Source organism: Elephas maximus, chromosome 22, assembly GCF_024166365.1.
Source record: "Elephas maximus indicus isolate mEleMax1 chromosome 22, mEleMax1 primary haplotype, whole genome shotgun sequence".
NCBI classification, from domain to species: Eukaryota; Metazoa; Chordata; class Mammalia; order Proboscidea; family Elephantidae; genus Elephas; species Elephas maximus.
In genome coordinates, this window is record NC_064840.1 from 56,476,122 (window position 1) to 56,500,606 (window position 24,485).

Below are 24,485 nucleotides of genomic sequence, written 5' to 3' on the forward strand. Positions count from 1 at the left end.
GAATAATTTTTGTTGAAGGAAAGAAGGAAGGGAGGGATGGAGGAAGCGGGGAAGCAGAGAGGAAGGAAATGGTATTCCTGGGGCTCTATAACCACCCTGCCATGGACCCAACTTCTCTGCCCCATACCATCTCCTTTTTCTTCCTCCCATCTCCTCTACTTCTTTGTATGCTCAAAAATGCAGTAAGGAGTCTTCATTTGGATTTTTGCCAAATGTAGTCCAGGGACTTCATAGTTTTAATAAAGGTAGTTTTGATAATACCTGTATGCACACTGAAATGAATCTGAAACCATTTTATAAATATGGGATTTTGAAAAAGCCTATTCTTCTGGAAACAACCCAACAGTTCATCAACAGATGAATGGATAAACAAAATGTGGTATATGCGTAATAATGGAGTATTTTTTCTGCCATGAAAAGGAATGAAGTTCTGATACATGCTACAACACAGATGAACCTAGGAAACATTAAGCTAAGTGAAATAAGTCAGACACAAAAGCAGAACTACTGTATGACTCCACTTATATGAAATATCTAAGACCGGCAAACGCATAGAGACCGAGGTAGATTAGCGGTTGAGGAGAGGGAAATGAAGAATTACTGCTTAATGGCTATGGAGTTTCTGTTTAGGGTGATGAAAAAGTTCTGGAAATAAGTAGTGCTGGTGGTTGCAAAGGAACAAAATCCTGTTCTCAAACAGAAATCATGATAATAATTTTCCCCCTTAATAACATGATATTTAAGCCTGGTACACCTGAAATTCTAGGCGTGGAGGATTTTTGAACTGAGTCATTTGGAAAATAGGGATGTTATATACATTACAGACATATATGATATTACATATATACAGTACAGACATATGTGATATTACATATATAGTCAGCAGAAAGAAAAATCTGTGGTAGGAACTTCTGGCATTCACCCTATCCTGTTTGCTTCTCCTTCCTGGATACGTGGAGGAGTGTAGTAGGCCCAGCCTCCTTGCAGGCCCGGTCAGCAGGGCACCGTGCCCAGTGCAGGTCAATGTGAGTGGAAGGGATGCATGCCACTTCCGGGCTGAGGCAGTGCAAAGCCTCTGCGTGACCTCTGGACCTCTCTTCTCTTTACGCAATTTTGCGTGAGCAGGAAATAAACCTTTGTTGTGTTAAGCCACTGAGATTAGTGGTTGCTATGTTGCCTCAACATATTTTAGCCCAGCCTAACTAATACAACGGCTGAAGAGGGTTACTGAGGAGGCAGTTCAGACTAACTAATGGTGCACTGACTTTCCAGATGACTTGTAAACATTTTCACTGATCTATTTTTTTTTTTATATCACCAGTGTCATGGAGTGAAAGGACTGACCTATATTTCAATCTCAAGATACCAAGCAAAGGTAAAAGGTTCCGAGAGGGTAAATGTACTTAGTGCTCAGGATAAAGGGTGTTGACAAAGCAAAGTTACACAATTAGGGCCAGTATGTTGAAATCCTAGACCGAAATTAACCCATGCCTCCTTCTGTAACCTGTGGACCTCACAGATTTAATCTTCTCAGTGGTGCCCTTTCCTGTATTCAGGTTACCTTAAACCTGACTGAAAACCCATTACACCCAACAACGGTAGACAACAGAATTCAATAGAACTCAGCACTCAGTCTCTAGGCTGATGCATATGGCAAGACAACACAGTGCTTCCCAAAATTACTCATTCTGGTAATGAAAATGCCGTTGCATGCCTTATTAAAGATGCATTCTACCGTAATGTAATTCTATCCTCTTGAAAATCTGTGTTTGTCTGATTTTTTCCCTTCCTTGATGTTACATACTGTGTCCTTGTTGCTGTTCTTTGTTTGATTTTTAACCTCATTTAAATGCAATCATTTACAGAAACATTCTCACGGGCTAACTTCCTTTCCTTTCATCTTTTTCAAATATAGGCAGACAAGAGATATTATTCCAACGTAAAATCTAAAACTCAGAAGCTACAAAGGATACCTGCTGTGGCCTCTGGACAGCTGACCTTCTTCTACTCTAATTGATCAGGCCAGGTAGAATATGGATGTCTGAATATTTGGATTAAACCTAAAATATGTCTTGGAACTGTTCTTCTCGGTGAAAGAGAAGCCAGAGTTTTGACACATTGTATTACGAGGTAAAGGGAGGGCTCCTGATGGAAAGATTGGACAAAGTCCGTGTATGTAATTTAACTAGCATATAAATATGCATGGACAAACCAAGATGTGGCTAAGTAGAAGCCATGCTAGCAAGGCAGTACTATTATTTTCAGATTTCACCAGGCAGCATTCCATTCAGACCCTGAAATACATATCGTGTTTATCCTCTTTTCCTGTTACTAGTCTGGCTCCCTCATCAGCTATTCTAAACCCCATCCCTGGTTTTCTAGTTTCCATATCCTGAAACTAAGTCAACACTGATACCTGACTGCTGTGAATATACTCGAATATCCCTCATTAACCCCTTCCACAGTTGTGGAAATAAATGATCAGTGACCCCTTCCCCTCCCCCAAAATAAAAAGAAATAGAAAGATATGAAATAATATAATTTAAAAAATTCCCTCTGAAAATTCACAAAAAAGAGGCTGGATAGAGGCTTCTTTGCTCTACAGATCCCACCTCATCTCTAAGGTAATGACCTCAGCTTGCACTTCATTAAGAAGAGAAAGCTCCCAGGCAAGGCTATGGTCTTTCGTCTTTTTATCACCAAACCTACAAACCAGCCTATCTCTGCATTCACCTCCTGTGGTTAAGCATGTAGTCCACAGGAGCTCTTGATACTACTTCCTCTCTCTCCTCCTCAAAGCAGTGCTCCCGTGGTCATCCTCTGATCCAAGGTCACCAACACTCATTCCCCCTGTATAACTCTCATCACCATACAAACAGGTTTTATCCTCTTTTCACACATCCCTCCATCTACCGCCTCATTACTTTCTTTCAGAGCCAAATTTCTCAAGGAGTGGCCTGTGCTCTTCAATTACGCCACAACCCACTGGAAACCGACCCACCACCATCTTTCCACTGAAGTTTTTCTTAACTAGGTCTCCTTGTTGCCTCATCTCAGCAGCATTAGAACAATTAACCCTTCAGGCTTTTATGACACCAAAACCTCAGCTATTACTCTGGCAGCTCTTTTTGTGTTCTTTTGCAAAATCCAGGATTGATAGTCAACTGGCCTGCACCAGTTTGGCTATAAAAAAAAAAAATTAGGCATTGTTAAAATATTAAGATGCTTCATACTGGTTGTAAATAGCTACTGTCCTCAGCCACCTCAGCCCCAGCCCCAGGCCCAGCCCTCCTGTTGTCTTAGACCCTCCCCTGACCCTGCTAAACATCTGCTTTGACTATGCCTAGCAGAGAAGAGGGCTTTAGAGACCCTGTTTCAGGGCTGCTACTGGCATCTGTTCTAACTGATCAGTGTCTGTGCCTGACCTTTGCGAACACTTATGCTAGGCTTCTCTGCTGCCTGATGTCTAACCATCCTAGAGGTCCAGTGCTCTGTCCTTCCGTCCTGCCCTTCTGCCCTTTTCTGTCTATATTCTCTCCCTGGCTGATCTCACCCTTTCTACTGATTACTAAAGAGCTCCAAAGTGCTGGTGATTCCTAAATTTTAAACTCCAGCCTCAACCTCTCCCCAGAGCACTAGACTTTATACCAACTACCTCTCTGACGTTTCCACTTGAAAACCTCAGAAACATCAGACTTAACACATCCTAAATAGAACTCTAATCCTCCTCCCTCTCCACTAATCCCAAATTATTTGTTCTAAGTCTTTGCCAAAGTCCAGATGCTCAAGAAAGAAATTGGGCAGTTATCCCTGATTCCTCCTATTCCTCCCTCAACTCACACATCCCCTTTCCATGTCCTGCTGATCTTGCCTCCACAATCTATCTCATAGCCATTCTCATGCCACCTTTCTCCTGAACCACTACCTAGCCCCCAAACTGTGCTCCTTGCCTCCATTTTTGCCTATGCCCAGTCCATTTTCCACAGAGCAGGCAGAGTGATCAAAAAATAATATCCTACTATTGCATTCCCTTGTCCCAAACTCTTCAAAGATTTCCCACAGCATTTGGGATAAACCACAGTGTGTAAGTAGTAATATGCCCCTGCACACTGCTCTCCTGTTTTCTTTCTGAGATTCCATCACATTGGCCTTCTTTCAATTCCTTGAACTCACCAAGTATTTTACCACCTCAAGGCCTTTGCACCTTCACCTGAGATTCTTTTCCTTTCTACTTGTCATCTGGATGAAATCCTCCCTGACATTCAGGTCATAGCTTCAACATTATCACTGCAGAGAGGTCTTTCCTAGACACCCAATGTTTTCTCATTATTTTCATTCAATCATCCATTCGTTTCCTTTTGTAGTTCTTTTCTCAATTTGTACTTCTATTTTTTGTTTGTCTTTTATTTGCAGTCTTTTGCCCTCATTAAATCATAAACTACAAGAGGGTAGGAACTGTGTCTCTTTTATTCATCATTATGTTCCTAATGCTTAGAGCCACCATAAAGAAGAAAAACTTTCCTTAGATTTCCTGGCCAACTAACTCCTCCACAAATCATCCAGCCACACAACGATTTGTCTGATGGTGATACTTCTTTTCTACAGAAAATGTGTCAAGTGACTACCCAGGACAAATAGAAGCCCTTGATCTTCAATATGTTAAAACTGAATTTATCTGGATTTGACAGGCAGAAGTCAATGAAAGCACATAAAATGAAATGAAAGCTAAAAAATACCACCTTGTTAAATGGCATTTACTGGCAATCTGAGAATTTTAAGCTGCTGGTCTATGGAAGGGCAAGGAAGTAATCATTTATGTTTGCATAAGGATAAGAAAGTCAACATTTACGTGCCAGCCAATGGGCCAGGCGTTCACATGCAACATCTCATTTATTTTCATAACAATGCTCTAAAGCAGAGGGTCTCAACACTTACCAGATATTGTTATCATTTGGGAAGCTTTACAATACTGGTGCGTGGATCCCACCCTCACAGATTCTGATTTTGTTTCAATAGTTATATATTATTTTTAATGCGTATTAGAAAAGATGTAATTAGAACATCAAATCTTGACTTCTAGGATATTCACTTAAGGAAAAAAAAATCATGAAAGCAGTATAATGATTTAAGTCTCCTGAAAACTCTATTAGGCAATGTAATCTCCCTATGGAGGTCAGAAAACTTGTTATTTAAGAAAGTGTCTATGGTGGTGAAATGAGAAGGAAGAGGGGGACAGGAGCTGGTTGAATAGACACTGGGAATACAGGGTGGAGAGGAGAAATGTGCTGTCTCATTACGGGGAGAGCACCTAAGAGTACATAGCAAGGTGTGTACAACTTTTTGTATGAGAGACTGACTTGATTTGTAAATGTTCACCTAAAGCACAAGAAAAAAGCAAATAAAAGTGTCTAATCAAATCTGTAAGGATTCTGAAAGTCTTCACCAAAGGAGTGCTATGCATTGATGGATACTTTGAACAGAAAGATCTCCAGCAGTAGGGAAGTCAAAACCTGGGCTCTTAGAACATTCAGTGAGAATCCATCTTCCCTTAAAAGGCCACCTTCCCATTGGTTATCCCTCTCTCATTCCCTAGCAACTAAAGTGCCCTATCTCCTTCCTCACACTCATAAGTTGCAAAGAGAGAAAATTAAAGTTGAGGAGCAGGCAAGCTGACTTTAAGAGCTGGATGGAAGGGAGAGCTAGGGACTCGAGACCACAGTCTTGGAAGTAATCCCTGAAAGCCTGGACCACATCGTAGTCTTCACTGCACCCTGCAGATCAGAAGATAAAGGATACACTCTGTCCTCTTATGCTATTTGGATCCACAGTCAATGCCCATGGAAACAGCAGTCAAGAAATCAAACAACATATCGCACTGGGCAAATCTGCTGCAAAAGACCTCTTTAAAGTATTAAAAATCAAGAATGTCAGTTTGAGAATAAGGTGCACCTGACCCAAGCCATGGTATTTCCAATAGCCTCATATGCATGCAAAAGCTGGACAATGAATAAGGAAGACCAAAGAAGAATTGATGCTGTTGAATTATGGTTTTGGCAAAGAATATTGATATACCATGAATTGCCAGAAGAATGAACAAATCTGTCCCGGAAGTACAGTCAGAGTGCTTCTCGGAGACTTCGTCTCACATACTTTGGACATGTTATCAGGAGGAACCAGTGCCTGGAGAAGGACATCATGCTTGGAAAAGTAGAGGGTCAGCAAAAGAGAGGAAGGTGCTCAACAAGATGGAATGATGCAGTGGCTGCAATGACGGGCTCAGGATTAGCAATGACTGTGAGGATGATGCAGGGCCAGGCAGTGTTTCGTTCTGTTGTGCACAGGGTCACTATGAGTTGGAACCGACTCAATAGTACCTAACAACAACAACAACTATCCTCTCTACTCCCTATGAGGGAAGATGGACTCCAATTTGCAAAGAGACCACCCTGCTCTCTGTGGCACCCCGTCTCTTCTCTCAATGTTGCGCCACTGGCATAAGGGAAGAGTGGCAGAAGACAGGAGATATGAAAGGTCCCATCTTCCTATGGTGATGGTGCAGGTTAGAGGATAAATACTGAGGGTTGGAACAGGACCTCAGGTAACACACAGTATGGAAGTAGAAGGGTTTAGTGAGATGGCCTCTCAGAGACGGACAGGAAGTACACGAAGCTGTTCCCACTTTTTTTTTTTTCCACTAAGATGTCCTGCATGTACTTGCACAGGCCAAGTAGGCACAATTTAGACACTTACTGGTTAATTTTCTTTGTCTTAAAAAAGTAATTTCAAGGAGAAACAGGGTTGGAATATACTGGCATTTCGGAGATATGAACTAAGTTATAGAATGCTGCCGGTTGTTCAAGCTAAAATGGTCATCAGTGCTCCTTTGAGAAACTACAAATGCGTGCTCTGTCCTGGACTTGCAGGGCTAAGGCCCGTGGATGTCTGCAGGCAACCAACAACCCGACAAAAGATATACAACTGTTATTGTGTAAAATGGATACCAAAGTGGAAAGGATGGAAGGGATACTCCTCAGAACTTTTAACATGGCACCTTTAGCATAACTCAATTAAGCCAATATACCCTATAATTACTTTGAAAATAAGAACTAGTTACTGCTTTCCCAAGTCAAGGGAGCTGCCTTAGTAGGGATTTCTAGATTTTTCAGCATGTTAATATTGAATGATTTTAGGATACTTGTTAAATTGTTTTTCAGACAAACTACGAGAAATTTTATAATCATCTAATGACAAAAGCTCACATTGGTAGAACGTTTTGGGGAAAAACGTGGTTTATTTTTGTGTAACGGTATCTAAATGGTATCAAACTTTCCATGGAGTTTTAATTGCTTAAATTTCATTGTATTTTACTCACTTAGCTTTCATGTGTAAGTACAAAATAAATGTTTTGTTTACTTTAAATTTCTCCTACATTATATATTGTTGTTGTTAGCTGCCATTAAGTCAGTCCCGGCTCATGGTGACCCACGCACAATGGGATCAGATCGTTGTGATCCGTAGGGTTTTCACGGGCTGATCTTCAGAAGTAGACCAGGTCTCCCTAGTCTGTTTCAGTCTAGAAGCTCTGCTGAAACCTGTTCAGCATCATAGCAACACCCAAGCCCCCACTGACAGACAGGTGGCTGTGCATGTTGGCTGTACAGGAGTTACGCTGGCTGGGAATCGAACCTGGGCTTCTTGCATGGAAGGCAAGAATTCTACCACTGAACCACCACTGCCCTCTACATTATATATAATTGCTTAAAATTTTTGATTGTCTTCTTATCCCTCCTGGCATTCATATCTGAAATACCAAAAATAGATCTCAATTACAAAATGATTAGTATCTTTCTGATTAATGCTGTAATGACAGCAGATGCTTACATAACACTATGTTCAAGGCACAGTGCTAAGTGCTACACATATATTATCTCATTTAAGCCTCATAATAACTCCAGAGAGTAGGAATTGTTAGTGTTCCCATTTTACAGAAGATAACACCAAGGTATGGAGAAGTTCTCAATTTAGTAATCTTTTATTTTTATTCTGTATAATGATGACTTTAGTTAATAATAAATTAATATTTTTTAAAAACAATCAATTGGGTTAAAAAAAAAACTGTTGTTTTATGCCATCGACTTGATTAGGACTCATAGCAACCCTATAAGACAGACTAGAACTGCCCTATAGGGTTTCCAAGGAGCGGCTGGTGGATTTTGAATTGCTGACCTTGTGGTTAGGGGCCTGAGCTCTTAACCACTTTGGCACGTGCAAAACAGAGTTGCCAGAAGTTGTAGTTCCAGGTAAGGTGGAGAAAACACACACCACCCTTCCTCCCCCACTGAATGCAGCTATGAAACTTAGACTGCATGGCTCAGCTATTCGAGAACTCCTAAAAAGGCAACAGCAGCAGGCAAATCAGGCAAAAACACCAGATTTTGAGGTAACACTGAAACGATGGTTTCTTTTCTTCAGTATTCCCAAACCTGAACTCAAGGTAGCCAGAAACCAGAGCATAAGCAGTGTGATAGTAGAAACACTCTAGTTCTGGCTCGAGATGCAGGAAAGAAAACTCCTAAACTTCTGAAGGAGCCCTGGTGGCACAAAGGTTAAGCCAAAAGGTTGGCCATTTGAACCCATGCAGTGGTTCCACGGGAGAAAGACCTGGCAATCTGCTCCCATAAAGATTATAGTCAAGAAAATCCTATGGGGTAGCTCTACTCTGTCACTTGGGGTTGCTATGAATAGGAAAGTGACTTGATGCTACCTAACAACAAACTTCAGAGAGAATGGAGGAAATCCCAGTTCTCCATGGTTTGGGGATCAAGGGGAGAACCCAGCTGGGTTCTGTGACCTGTGAGGTTAACTGAGGAATGGGAGCCAATAGCCCACTCTTGTAGTCATCCTGCTAGGCAGAGTTACCCAGCCTGAAGCGGGTACAGCACATACTGCTGGCAAGAGCCACAGGAAAGTTTGACTTTCCCTGCAAGGATCTTCTGGGCTAGTGAGTTGGGTTGGGCCTGAATGTTGCCCAGGAAAATTCCTTATGTGACCGACACCAAGATCTCCATTTTAGCAGAGAACATGAAAACCAGAATGCTTAAGGTCAAAGTCACGGATACTTCCTTCCACCCAAATAGCAACCAGCTGTGGCTGAGCCCGCATCACAGGCCAGGAACCAGACCAGGGGATGCCACCACAGCAGGAGCCAGCAGGGCGGTGACAACAACCCAGGCTTCTTGATTCCATAGACTGCCTCATACCCTTAGAAGAAAATGGTCCCCCTTCCCTCCAGCTCTAACTGTTGTTTTCACAGAGGGGACAGGTCAAAGGAGAAAAAAATGGAAAGAACATGAGAAGAACAAGAAAAGCAGGCCATACCAAGCTCTGCAACCAGCTGCTTCCAGCAGCAGCAGTAGCTGCTGATGCTCAAAACTACCTGAGCAGGAGGGTAGGAGATTTAAACTATGAGAAAAAAAAACTAAAACTAAACCTGTTGCCATCAAGTCGATTCCGACTCAGAGCAACCCTATGGCACAGAGTAGAACTTCCCTACAGTGTTTCCAAGGAGTGGCTGGTAGATATATTTAGTGCGATCAAATAGTTTCCTCTTCCTCCCACCCAAATGCCTAGTGGGAGGATTAGGAAAGCAAAGTTATCAGTTATAACAAAAATAAATACAAACTTTGCATATGGGTGCTGAGTTGGGATCTTCAATCACTCCCACAACAAAAGCAGAAAGGTTAGGAAGTGAATTATGAAGATTAAAAAAAAGAAGGGAGATAGGAAAGAAACCAGAATTTACAGCGAGTTCAAGGTTTCACTCTCTCGGACCTCTTCGTTTTCCCAGCTCGCCAAAGGCCTCTCAGCATGCTGCGGGCAGCCTCCTCTCCAGGGCACTGGCCAGGCAGACTTCCATGTCCTGTAACCATGGGGACTTCTGGCTTTGCATAGTGTGCCCAGCACTGCATCCTGAGCCACAGGGCCAGACCTGGGAACCAATGAGATTAGCAAGTCTTCATTTCTGCTTTCAAATCTAAGTGCTAGAGATAAGTGCTTTTTGACCAAATGTCCCTGACCTTTCAAATGACAGCCTTTATTTTGCATTATGATGCTTGAGAAGTAAGGTTGCTATGAGTCGGAATTGACGCAATGGCAATGGGTTGGGTAGTTAAATGGTTCATGCACTCGGCTGCTAACTGAAAGGTTGGAGGTTTGAGTCCACCCAGAGGCAACTTGGAAGAAAAGCCTGACAATCTACTTCCAAAAAATCAGCCATCGAAAACCCTATAAAGCACAGCTCTACTCTGACACACACGGGGCTGCCGTCAGTCAGAATTGACTGAACGGCAACTGGTTGATGATTTTTGGTGGGTTCTAACTCTCTAAATTCCCAGGGTTTTTTCAAGGTGAAATTTGTTTTCCTCCTCGTTTGCTGAAGAAAGTGAATACGTTCTGAAGTTTTGGAGATTTACAGGAATATGTGGTTTCACGCATCTAGCTGAGAATTGTCATCGTCATCATCATCACCATCATCATCATCATCTCCACTCTAAAACTGAACTGAGTTCCCAAGAAGCAGCTTTAGGGGTATATATTTTTTTTTATGCAGAGGTATTGCTATCAATACCTTTTCTTTAGCAATATATATAGATATCTATGGAAACTCTGGTGGTGTAATGCTTAGGGACTACAACAGCTAACCAAAAGGTCAGCAGTTCAAATCCACCAGGCACACCTTGGAAACCCTATAGGGCAGCTCTACTCTGTCCTACAGGGTTTCTATAAGTCAAAATCAACTGGATGACAATGGGGTTTTGCTACAGACATCTATAGCTTCACTAAGGAGCCCTGGCAGCGCAGAGGTTAAGTGCTCAGCTGCTCACTGGAAGGTCAGTAGTTGTAATCCACCAGCCACTCTGAGGGAGAATGATGTTTCAGTCTGCTTCCATAAAGATTTACAACTGTGGAAACATTATGGGACAGTTCTACTCTGTCCTATAGGGTCACTATGAGTCGCAATTGAATCAATGGCAACGGGTTTGGTTTTTTTTTTTATATGTATAGTCACATAGATCTCTAGATCTTATCTATAGCTCAACACTAACATATTAATATATATCAGTAGGTCTTGTCAGTGTCAAATAGGCTTCCATAATGATGCCTAATCAATAATAATTCTTCCATGATTATACCTACGTTCCACTGTCTTCTTTATGATTTCCTCCATTAGAAAGCTAACAGGAGAAGAAAAAAGGGAAATGAAAACTGAAACATGGAAGTATTCAGTCATGAGACTGAAGAATGGCGAGTGGTTCAGAAGGTGCCCGTCCCCGGTTATCTAAATCTCTTCATTGGCAAGGTAACAACAGCCGCCTTGTTGAAATCTCTTGGCTTCTACCTACTTTGACTGGTCCTTTCTTTGGCGTCTTTCAATCCGTGACAAAACACACTGGGCCACATTCATTAGCCAGGGTTTCCTTCCCAGCATTGGCACACTCTTTAAGGCTCAGCCAAGAGCCAGCCTCCACCAGTAACTTATGACCATGCATCATTTATCCTCCCCTTTTTTTTCCTGGGAATTTCTAAAAAGAAATAAGTGGAACCATAGTTGGCAGTTCTTAAAAATACACACACACATTCACACACACAAGACCACACCACACTTTCAAAACAAGCAGAAGAGATAAAGGAATCCAGTTGATCAAGGTCCTTATAGTTAGAGGATATTTTGGGAAATAGAAGAACATGGTTAATAATTTAATCATTGGCCACAAGGCAAAACACACTATTATTAACAAAATGACTCAGCCCGCAAGTATGTTAGATTGCAAATACTGTGCTTGAATCAAGAGCAGAAAGGTATTACTATTTTGCGTGATTGCTCGTGAACTTACTAAATTGTACATTAAAAAACAAAATCACTTCCCAGATCTTACACATGCTAACCCAGTTTAGGATGTCCTCCTTCCTCTTCTGATCCTTTACTTTAACTCCGCTCCCCTCAAGGTCACACCCCATCTTCTTCCTAAACCCTCCTCTGACGACTTTGACTCTCTCCCTCCTGGGTAAAATTCACCACACCCATTTGTATTTGATTACCTAAATGCCCAACTTGCCTTTTAACTGTCTTGCCAAGAAAACTGTAGCCCCCTTTGAGGAGTTTCTGTTTCCTATACATTTCTTGTTTCCTTCATTGCACCTATTATGTCCAGGGCACAAATCAACTCAGTAAATTGTTTAAATATTCAAGTTTAAATATTAAAATAGCTACAAGAGTAAGCAACTGAAAAGGGCATAAAAATGCTAATTAACAGTACAGACTTGGAGGGACCTTAGAATGGCAGAATTGGAGGGATCCAATTAATTTCTGAGCCCTGGTAGAGCAGTGATTAACCAGTCACATATTGAGCTATCCTGGAAGAAGTACAACCAGAATGTTCCTTAGAAACAAGGATGGTGAGACTGCGTCTTACATACTTTGGACATGTTGTCAGGAGGGATCAGTCCCTGGAGAAGGACATCATGCTTGGCAAAGTACAGGGTCAGCAGAAAAGATGAAGACCCTCAATGAGGTGGATTGACACAGTGGCTGCAACAATGAGCTCAAGCATAACAATGATCGTAAGGGCGCAGGACCGGGGGGTGTTTCGTTCTGATGTGCATAGGGTCGCAATGAGTCGGAACCAACTCGACGGCATCTAACAACAACAACAAATATTGAGCTATGCTACGAGTATTGTTATCACCCTGTTTGGTACTTTGGATACAAAGATATGTAAAATGCAGTCTCCCCCCACAGGGTGCTTTCAGTTAATAGAACAATCATCAGATCCAACCTTCATTTTACACAGGAGGAAACTGAAGCTTTGAGAAGTATCTTGCCCAAGTCACTCAGGACCAGCCCAAGTCACTCAGGACCAGCTACAAACCGCTGTGTCCACAGCTTCACTCATCACACACATCTGCACAATTTTCGTCACGTAAGAATAGCACCTGTTCAATTCCCAATACTTTTCTTACTTATTAAACCATTTAAAAAGAAGTCTTTAGAATTATATACGACAAATGGAAAATCCGTGTAATTTTCTATAAGTAGAATGTACACCAGGCAATATTTCATTTTGTGGCACATGGGGTCACCATGAGTCAGAGCTGACCCCAGGGCAGCTAACAGCAAAAACATTACATCAAAATCCATACTGACCAACCAGGTGGATCAGCACACATTTCACATAGATGTTACTGTATACATATATCATCACTCACAGTTGGAAAGCCAATCTTTTTGCAGAAGTCCTATTTAACTGATTTTATCTGTTTTGCCCCAAAAGAAAAGAAATTTCAGAGCCATTCAAAGTGGTCAAGAAAAAAAGTCTATTAGCCCTTCAAAAGTGAAGGTGCTAATTGGTATTCAGTAATAAACAAAACTAAGAAAGGAATTAGAAGGCACATGTGAGACATTTAGACTTGCAGAATTCAGAATTAATTCATTTTAAAAGGCAGAGAAAGACAGCACTAGTTCCTTCTGGCAGTTTATTTAAATTTCTTTGCTAAAATCAGAGTTGACAAATCTACTGACTCTGAAAGACAAGACACATAAAACCAAAAAAACCAAACCCTTTGCCTTTGAGGCAATTCCAACTCATAGCGACCCTAAAGGACCGAGTAGAACTGCCCCATAGGGTTTCCAAGGAGCACTAGGTGGATTCAAACTGCTGACCTCTTGGTTAGCAGCCATAGCTTTTAACCACTACACCACCCGGGTTTCCTGTCAGATAAAAGACAAGATAAAACTACATTGTAGTTTCTGAATAAATGAAAATCGGGGTATATGAATATTTTCTAAATTGGGTATTCTAGCTAGCTAATTTTTATTATAGTTTACTGAGTTATTTGTAATATCGTGGTAGCTTAGGCTAAATCATGATTGAAAACCATTTCCATTTAGTAAGCATCTATTGGAGCCCTGGTGGCACAGTGGTTAAGAGCTTGGCTGCTGTCATGGATTGAATTGTGTCCTCCAAAAATATCTGTCAGCTTGGCTAGGTCATGATTCCCTTGTCTACCATTTTATATTCTGATGTGATTTCCTTATGTGCTATAAATCCTATCACTATGATGTAATAGGATGGATTAGTGGCAGTTACGAGGTCTAGGAGATTAGGTATTGTCTTAAGCTGATCTCTTTTGAGATATGAAAGAGAGAGGCAAGCAGAGAGACATGGAAACCTCATACCACCAAGAATCCAGCACCGTGGGCAGAGCGTGTCCTTTGGACCTGAGGTTCCTGTGCTGAGATGCTCCCAGGCCAAGGGAAAACTGATGACAAGGACCTTCCTCCAGAGCCGACAGAGAGAAAGCCTTCTCTGGGAGCTGATGCCCTGAATTTGGACTTGTAGCCTATTAGACAGTGAAAGAATAAATTTCTCTTTGTTAAAGTCACCCACTTGTGATATTTCTGTTATAGCAGCACTTAGATGACTAGAACAGCTGCTAATCAAACGCTCAGTAGTTTGAATCCACCAGCCGCTCCTTGGAAACCCTATGGGGCAGTTCTACTCTGTCCTATAGGGTCACTATGAGTCAGAATCGACTTAACAGCAACAGGTTTGGTTTTGGTTTTAACCAGCCATCATGAGCTGGCCCTCTGCTTCACTTATACAGTTCCATTGAAACCTACCACATTACAAAGAGACAGGTATTTTTGCCCCCATTATGCAGATGAATAAACTGAGCTATCAAGAAATAAGTAACTTGCCTAGGGGCAAATTGCAAGTGTAATGAGGATCCTAATCCAGGTCTAATCCAGATTACCAAATTCACGTTCTTAATCCCTAGGAACACAGTAGTATAGCAGAATTGAAGGCACAGGGTCCTGGGCTGAAGGCACGTAGTTAGCATGGTATTTCTTAGTCTATATATATATATATACATGTATGTATGTATGTATATGTATATATATGTATGCATGTATATGTGTATATACACACATATACATATATAATTATTATATATCAATAATAATAATTATTATTTAAAATCTGGCAATTTCTCTTAAGATTTAGTATAGTACAAAAAGAAACTCAAATTAATTGAGAACTGCAGTTGGCTGAATTCTAGTTACTCAAGCTTTAATTGCATGTAATTCCTAATAGTTAAAGATGCCTTTGTGTGCACCTAAATAAGTAATGTTGGACAGAGGCATGCTTAAAATACTTTGGAAGTTTGGGCTAAAACATTCTAATAACACTGAGGGCATCTAAATGCCACTCATCAAATCCACTTCCTGAATGTTACGAGGTCATCTCTAGCCAAGAAATGTTCAAGATAAAACTTTTAGAGCTATGCCAAAAATGTCAGGAATACAATTCCTTCCTCCCATCATTCCATAACTTCTTCCTTATTCATGCATCTGCCTTAACCATGTAATTCCAAGAACTGAGAGAAACAATTTGCTAAAATCAATACCTTTGTGATTTTTTAATCATTCTATTCAGGGACAGGGGCAGATCATCCAACAGACAAGGAAAGCATGGTGCTTACCTTGCTTACCAGATCATTGGTAGTGAACAATATCACATTTTTTCACCACATCAAAAATTCTGCTTCTAGGTATACCTGGTGTCTTTGTCCCAGCCCCACAGCACCTTCCTACAGAATCAAAGCCTCTTTTCAAATTTACAATCCTTGCCAGGGCCAGGTGACTCAGTAAGCAAAGTAAACACTGGCAGACTTGTGTTTATTTAGTAATCTGATGATAATCTGGTAAGCAAGGTAAGCACTGTGCTTACCTTGTCTATTGGATGATCCTCCCCGATTCTATTACCAAAACAGTGAACATCTGGGCCAGTGCCTCTGTCACTGCTTCCCGTGGATATCGGGTATAATTTCATTTGAGTCATTATTGTATAGGGTTTTATTAGTCAAGGTTTACTAAAAAATTAGATTACACAATCCATCTCAGTTCTGAGAAAATTTTACTTTAAGGAAATTTGACTTCTAGCCAACTCTTATCCTTCGCACTATTTATAAACCATTTGTCTTCCTCTTTCCTGAATTGGAAAGCCACCTGTTTTTCTTTCACCAACACATCGCTATTGGCTCACACAACCACCTGATGCTTTCTCTCAGCGTAACTTCACATGGTCCCTCAAATCCTGCAGGATTATACCCTGGCCTTTCTCTCCAGATGCATCCAGCTTCCCCTCTCTCTCATTTTCTACCCTGTAGTTTTGTTTTGTTTTGTTTTAGTCAGGAGACGGCCTGACAAGCAACTACCTGCATTCCTATCCAGGTTTTCTCTCTCCCTAGCTGTGAATCTTGGGCATGATTTTTCACCTCTTTTTGTGCCTTGATTTCTTTACGTGCAAAGTAGAAATAATGAAGTCCTTACCTGATGGGATTTTTGTGAAGATTAAACGAAATAATTTATATAAAGCGTTGGCACCTAGTAAATCCTCAGTAAGTGTTAGCTCTTATTTATTTATTTATTATTAACCTGGATAGTTACTCCTGAACAGGAAGCTTTCCCTGACCATTCAAACCAGGCTGAGAGTCCCCATTATACATCCCTATAGCATCAGGACATTCATTGTAGTACTCACCACACTTTTAATTACTTATTCAGTGCCTCTTTTCTCAGTTAGATTAGAAACACTTCAAGGATAGGTCTATCTTTTTTTAGTATTTATTACCTAGTATCTAGCACAAAGCCTAAAAATGAGTATTTGTTAAATGGGTGAAAGTTAATTGCTGAAACTGTAAGACCGATCAGTTCTTAGGGGAAGCATTCAATCCTCATTGAAAAAGAAAAAAAATCGGTCAATTGAACTATGGATTGAGAAAAATCAGGATAGTGCCACACTTTAATATGTGATATAATTCCAGAGAAAACATAATATAATAACTGTGGTGGTCATGGGACAATTTAGTCAATTGGCATAACACAGTTCACGATGTTGCATGTATTGGTTTGGCGAGATGCATCTGGGGTCTTAAAAGCTTGCGAGCGGCCATTTTAGATACAACTATTGGTGTCTACTCATCTAGAGCAAAAGAAAATGAAGGAAACCAAAGACTCAAAGAATAAATTAGTCCACAGGGTTAATAACCCACACGAACCACGGCCTCTTCTAACCTGAGACCAGAAGAATTAGATGGCGTCCGGCTACTACTACTGACCATTTTGACCAAGGACACAATAGGAAGTCCTAGATAGAATGGAAGAAAAATGTAGAACAAGATTCAAATTCTTAAAAAAGGCCAGACCTACTGGACCAATATGGACTAGGGGAACCTCCATGACTACTGCCCTAAGATACCCTTTGAACTTGAAACTAATACTATTTCCAGAGATCACCTTTCATCCAAATAATAGATTGGCTTATAAAATAAACAATATCATCTTCAAAATAATAGGCTCCATTAAACAATCAACTATATGAGACCAAATGGTCAACATCTACCCAATAGCAAATATAAGAAGGCAAGGAGGGGAGGGGAAGCCAGATCAATGGAAACAGAGTAAACAGAATGGAAATAATGAGAAAGCTGACACATTTTGAAAACTGTAACAAATGCCACAGAACAAAGTGTATAAAAATTGTTATATAGGAACCTAATTTGTGGTATAAACTTTCACCCAAAACACAATAAAATAGTAAAAAAAAAAAAAAAACCATGGTGGTACCTGAGGTTCCCATACGCCCTTGTGCTTATCTGTTATCTCGTTGATATCTATTATGCCGTCTCAGAGGTTCACAGAATGTGAGAGTTGGAAGAAACTCCAGAGTCATCCCCTCTGAAACTCCATTTGAGAGAGAAGGAAATGGGAAGATGTTGCCTCCAGCGTGATAACCAGGCCCTGCATTCTCTAAAATCCCTTCCACAGAATAGGCACCTGAAAAGCCCCTAGACTCTGGCCATGTGTCTATGAGCTCAAAAGTCTTAATCATAACTCTCTCTGAGCATCACTCAGCTTGTGCATAGATAGGAAATCTGATACAAATAGGCAGATAGAACTAGAAGGTGGAATCACAATTTGGTGGTCTAGATTCAGAGCCTTTCCCAGGATGTCAAGAGTCAGCAGCAAGGGATGAGAAACTGAAGGCTCAGAATGGGAGCTAATGTCAAATGAACTGAAGTGAACTGCCCCAGGGTTAGGGGATGTAGGCAGGAGCAACTCCCAAGAGACTCATATCAGTTACTTCTATGTGACTCATTTCCCTCCATTTGAGCCAACTGGCTGACTGCTAGGCTGGCTTATCAAACACAGCTCGGAGTCTCCAAAGTGCTCCTGGCATCCACTGAGGCACGCTGTCTTTTCTGCTGACTGCAAGTACCTCCCTAGAGCTTTCCCAAATGGAACACCTGGGGGGTCGGAAGGAGAATCCCTCCATGAGTTAGGCATTCAGAAATGGTTCCTGATAAAGACAAGCACAAACGTGACCTTCCACACATCCAAAAGTTTTATCCAGTTCATCAGTTCATGGGCCAGGGCCACATGCTAGGACGCAGAGCTGACTGCTCAGGTCCCCGTCTTTGACTCATCTGCAGCCTGCGTGTGGGGCATGATACCTGCCAGAGTCCTAAGAACACCTGAGCAGAATGGGTTGTCAGATGGGACAGTTAATAATAAACCAAACAAACAAAAAACAAACCCGTTCCATCAAGTCTGACTCATAGTGGCCCTCAAGGACAGAGCAGAATTGCCCCATAGGGTTTTCAAAGACTAGCTGGTGGATTTGAACTGTCAACCTTCTGGTTAGAAGCTGAGTTTTTAAACACTGTGATACCAGGGCTCCAGAGTTAATCATAATGGAGTTGAAATGAGAAAGACTAAGGTTAGGGATTTTTTTTTTTTTTTTTTAATAAAGGCATACTCAGATTGCCTTCGATTCTCACTTTAATCTTCCCTCTTAAGAGTATGTGGGAGGACAAAGAGCTGACATAGTAAAAAAAAAAAAAACCAGAGAAAGTCATATGTGCCTCAGGGGCAGTGCCATACAGACTATCTGGAATTGAGCTCCCTGTGACTGTGAGAACAGTGGCCGTGTTCTCTGATGGGCCCTTCAGGTTCCTCTCAAGGGGTAGCAGAAAGTGGCCAGAAAGGTGAGCATTCCAGCAAGTTCTTCCACCTTCCTCTGTCACTGCCCCAGGTCTCCTCCCCAGATCCTGTTATGCTTCATAATTCTATAGAACTGTCTAAGTTTCTATCACTCCCATCTCACAGCTGTGAAGGAGGCTGTCAGGATCCTCTGACTTAGTGTCAAGCTAACATAGGGCAAGTGGTTTTAAACTGTCCAAACTCAGCAGAAGAACAACCACCCGATGTCATAATTATTTACCTCCAGCACGACTCAAATGCAAATGTCATGAAATCTTTACAATGGTTCCAGGGACAGCCATTCCTTTTCATCTGTAGTTCTAAAGGATTATACAGAGGAGCTTTTCAATTTATTATGAATGATAAGTCTTACACGTGTTGTGGGATCTGCTGGCCTATAAAAGCTGAGTGAAGCAGCTTCCACAGGGCTTAGCTGGCTTCAAGTAACTTAAGAACAAAGCTTTGTTCTTCCAATAGGGGAAGGGAAAGGAAAAGGAACAGAAGTGGAAGAGGAGGCAGTCAAGTAGACTCAACAAAAGTGCTTGGGAAGAAGCTGTACTCATGCAAAATTCAACAATTTAACACTCATTACGTGCAAGTTCATGCAGGTGTGGATCCCACCTTGTTGTACAGGAGATGTGTGTTATCGTTCTTGTTAGTTACTGATCAGTGGATTCCATGACGGTGACCTTAAGTGTAACAGAACAAAACGTTGCCTGGTCCTGTGCCATCTTCATGATCGTTGGTATGTTTGAATCTATTATTTGTGCATAAATGCCTATACTTGTGTTGAAAGTAATAGAGCCCTCACCACGATAGTACTTGAAACTTATTGAGGCCTTTATTATACACAAGAACTGTGCTAAGTGATTAATATACATAATAAACCAAACAAAAAAAAAACAAACCCAGTGCCGTCGAGTCGATTCTGACTGATAGCGACCCTACAGGACAGAGGAGAACTGCCCCATACACTTTCCAAGGAGCACATGGTGGATTTGAACTGCCAACCCTTCGATTAGCATCTATAGCACTTAACCACTACACCACCAGGGTTTCCATATACATAATAAGGATGCTCTTAACAACTGACGGGTTATAAAGAAAATGAGGCTCAGAGAAGTTAAATAATTTGTTCAAGATCACAGGCTGGATTTCAACATCAGAACTTGAAACTAGGTTAGAATTAGGGTTTCCTGGTCAATTATAAGACACCCAGTAAAATCTGAATTTCAGATAAACAACAAATACTTTTTTAGTATAAACCAAAACCAAATCAGTTGCCGACCCTGTAGGACAGAGTAGAACTGCCTCATAGGGCTTCCAAGGAGCAGCTGGTGGGTCCAAACTGCTGACATTTTGATTAGCAGCTGAGCTCTTAACTAGTGCCACTAGGACTCCTTTTTAGTATATGGATGTCCTAAATATTGTTATTTTTTATTTACTAAATCTGGCAACCCTACACTAAGTCTCATGCTAAAAAGCTATTCTTAAGTAGTGTGAGAATTCAGGACTAGCAAAGATTCCGCCGGTTAGGAGGATCACAAAACAGCCTGTTGCCCATAGTTCTGGGTGCTCAAGTCTTATTTCAGAAGAATCATTACAGCTACAAGAGGCATACGACTTAGACAAAATTATCATTTAGATAGTATTTGTTTTTAGCATGAAAAACGTACCAATCTTTAAGCCTTTTTTCCCTCTACGCCACCAGCATCTTCCCCACTCCCACTCCCATGGTCTTCATGATTAAGAAAGGCTGAAGAAGTCTTAATAATTGTCTTGGCTGAGAGGGAATGAGGCAGTAAAACCAATCTTTATATGTTGTTGTCGTCAACAGACATACTGTTAGAGCCCTCACAAACTTCTAAATCTCATATATGGTTCAGGGTCACAGTTGGCTTACTCTCCACCTGGATCACCTGCTTTGGTTTGCTGTAGAAGTACCCTAATTGTTCACATGGTATGGCAATTGGCAGTTGTTACACAAGTAGCCTCGTTCAAAGAAGCACGCCAAGCCCAGCCCCATCTCCCTGCATGCTCTGATGACTAAAGGCTGACTGGGAAACAGCCTTGGACTCACTGACTTGGATCAAGTTTACAGGACCCATTCCTGTGTTTCCCTTGTCTCCTAGCAACATCTTGCGGGGTGGCCTTTGTCGGTGGTCATCACAGACTGCCACCTGGGGAAGGAAATCTTCCAGAAAGAGGGAATCTTCCAGGTCCAGTGGGATGTTACCACTCTCTAGTGTATAGATATGACGGCCTATGTCCAGATTTTCTGGTCCTAATTTCAAATTCTTCCATGTTGCAGTAAGTGATGAATTTTTTTTTTAAATGCAGAATACGCAATTCCTTTCATGACATTTTATCCTTTTCAATAAATGTGATCCACTTCTTTTAATTTATTTGTTATAACTTTGAATGAAAGGTATAAATTCACAAGCCGGAAATCTAAATTTTCAACTTGGAAAACCAATTTGCTTTACGTACATATAGTCACATTGGTGTTACATTGCTTCATAATGAAAAATGAAATTCACACGTGAACTCAAGAGTAGCCCAAAACTAAAAACCTCTTTACATTCTACCAATGCATTAAGCTCCCCTTCCTTCACTCAGATGGCCCCTGGAGTTCATCTCCATTTAGAATCTTCCTCTAACTCAGTGGAATAGACATACTGACTTTTCTTCTCAAATTATGGTGTGCAAATAGTATGTTACACAACTTTCCTGTTCAGCCATCGCCCCTGTAAGCTCACACTCATTGTTACGTGAAGTAGTAAGTCTTTTTTTACTTATTCTACTGATGTTCTATTTTGTGTATGTCTTAAAATACCCCTTTAGCATATGTTTGTCTGCCTTAGACTTCAAGTTTATAGAAAGCATGGAATCTCTTTGTCTCTATTTTAAAGCTTTATAAAGGACCTACAGAAACATTATTGAAAAATTCTTTTTAACAATGCAGAAGGTAACTTACAAGCAGTCAAAAATATAATTTTTGCATTTAGTTTTAATACATAGCTTCTCATTGGATTTATGCAACGCCTCTTTTTTTTTCCTCATACAAAAATGTATACACGTATTATTATGTGACATTAGTAGCAGCCCCTATAATGTGACAGCACACTCCGCCTTTTCATCCCAGGTTGCAATGCCTTTTACAGAAAGGACTTCTGAGGCTATAAACAAGACAGCCCAGTGAACTGAGTAAAAACCAGCCAGCCACAAGTGGCTCCCCAAACAGCAAACAAATAAACAAAAAGATGGTGGAAAGTCAGTTTGCAAAGAACTTTAAGAAAAAGTTACCTTATTAAAAAGAGACTGGGGATGAGAAAGGAAATTTACCATGAGCTTTCTAAAACAGTATGAAAAGAAAAGTAGGAATGATTTATTTAAATTGAAAATATTTGCTTTATAAATTGCTTAAGGTTTGAAGTAAAGCTGGCTTTCCATGAGAGAACAGTTATCGCTGCTGGGGGGCAGATTATTCAGAAAGATTATTTGCAAAGTAGATCCAGAAAACTAGGTCAACACACTCTGCCAAAAAGAAATATTACTGTAATTCTTTCACCACGGGCCCACCCAAGGATGTCTTAAAAATTAGCCTAAGCCATAAGAGTAATACATTTTCATAAAAATCACTACCATGCTAAATTTATGAACCCAAAACAGTTTGAAATGTTATTCAACTTTGGACTGACTCTCCAGCACTGCCCTTACTTGACGAGGCCCCACCCTGGACAGCCTCACAGTTTAACACCTTAGGAATGTGAAATGGACCAAAGGAAAGAACTGAAGGGATTAGTAACAGAAGGTCACTTAAAATGGCTTTGCCCCAGCTGATCTAATAGTTGAGAAATATTTATAAAGCATCTATTATGTGCACCGAATTCTGTAACGATCCAAAGACTATAAGAACAATTTTCTATTTAGATCCTAAACATATGCACTGAAGCAAAGTAAACTTATCATGGTTGCAAAAGTCGAAAGGATCTGCTCTTGTCTATCATCAGAGTGCATTTTCGCTCAGGAAGATTTGAAAACCTTGAGTAACTGGAATTTTCTCCCCACTTTACCCATCTGGGAAACCCTGGTGGTATAGTGGTTAAGTGCTACAGCTGCTAATCAAAACGTCGGCCGTTTGAATCCACCAGGTACTCCTTGGAAACCCCATAGGGCAGTTCTACTCTGTCCTATAAGGTCGCTATGACTCAGAATCGACTCAACGGCAGCAATGTTTTTTTTGTTGTTGTTTTACCCATCTAAGGTCCCTGGGTGGCTCAAACAGTTTGCACTCAACCACTATCCAAAATGTTGACAGTTTGAGCCTACCCAGTGGCACCATGGTGATCTGCTTTGGTCAAGATTACAGCCAAGAAAACCCTATGGAGCTCCGTTCTGCCATAAAACACACAGGGGCACCATGAATCAGAATCAACTCAATAGCAGTGGGGGTTACCCCATCTTAATCCTTCATCATGTCCCTACAGTACAGACCTAAAGACTTTTGGGGAAAAAAATTATCACCACTTAGAAGTCCAGTTTAAAAAATAGAGCTTCCTATTGCACAGAGGGAGTTTAGTTGTATGCTTCAAGGATTCTACAAGGTTAGAGGCAGAAATATTAAATCCTGTAATACGGTGGGTGTGCTGGTTAAGACTGTGGTCAACTTGGCTGGGCCACGATTTTCAGTGTTTATATGTGATCACCCCCATGATGGGATCTGCTGTGAGTAGCCAATCAGTTGAAAGGGAGTTTCCTTGGGCTTGTAGCCTGCATCTGAATATTAGTGGACATCCTGGCTTTTGCTCTCTCTGGACCCTGCAGCTGCCTCTTGTTCATCTGACCTCTGGGACTTGAGCTAGCAGCTTACCTGCTAATCTTGGGATTAGTCGATATTCACAGCCTGCAAGCAAGAGTTCTGCTCTCCAACCTACTGATCTTGGATTCGCCAGCCCCTGTGGCTACATGAATCAGGAGAAGCCTCTATCCTAATCCACAGACTTGGGATATTTCAGCCTCTACAATCACACGAGCTGTTTCCTTGATACTAATCTCTCCATATACATATTTATATGCTTTACTGGTTTTGCTTCTCTAGAGAACCCAGCCTAAGACAGTGGGTAACTAACTGTAAGGAAGCCAGTTCATAAATGTATCCGCTCTTCCCTTAATTTCTGTTTTTCTCCTGCTTAAAACTCTTCAGTGGCTCCCTATTGTACTTAAGATAAAATCCAAACTCCTTATCTGAGCCTGGCTATCTGCTTCCATAAAGACTGCAGCCAAGGTAATTCTGTGGAGCAGCTCTACTCTGTCACATGGAGTCATTATGAGTCGGAATTGCGTCAATGGCACCCAACAACAACAGATGTAGAAAGTC

The 24,485-nt window shown here is 41.1% G+C and overlaps 1 protein-coding gene across 9 annotated transcripts in view; it reads right to left on the bottom strand.

Moving 5' to 3' along the window:
- PSD3 (pleckstrin and Sec7 domain containing 3) overlaps positions 1-24,485 on the bottom strand; it is a 739,247-nt gene that overhangs the window by 547,912 nt on the left and 166,850 nt on the right. For 2 of the 9 annotated variants that reach the window (XM_049866073.1, XM_049866074.1), the window contains exon 2: positions 9,832-9,988. The exons of the other annotated variants lie outside the window; for them this stretch is intronic. In XM_049866073.1, coding sequence (XP_049722030.1) covers positions 9,832-9,988 — 157 coding nt within the window. The remainder of the gene's footprint in view (positions 1-9,831; positions 9,989-24,485) is intronic. 9 annotated transcript variants of the gene reach the window in all.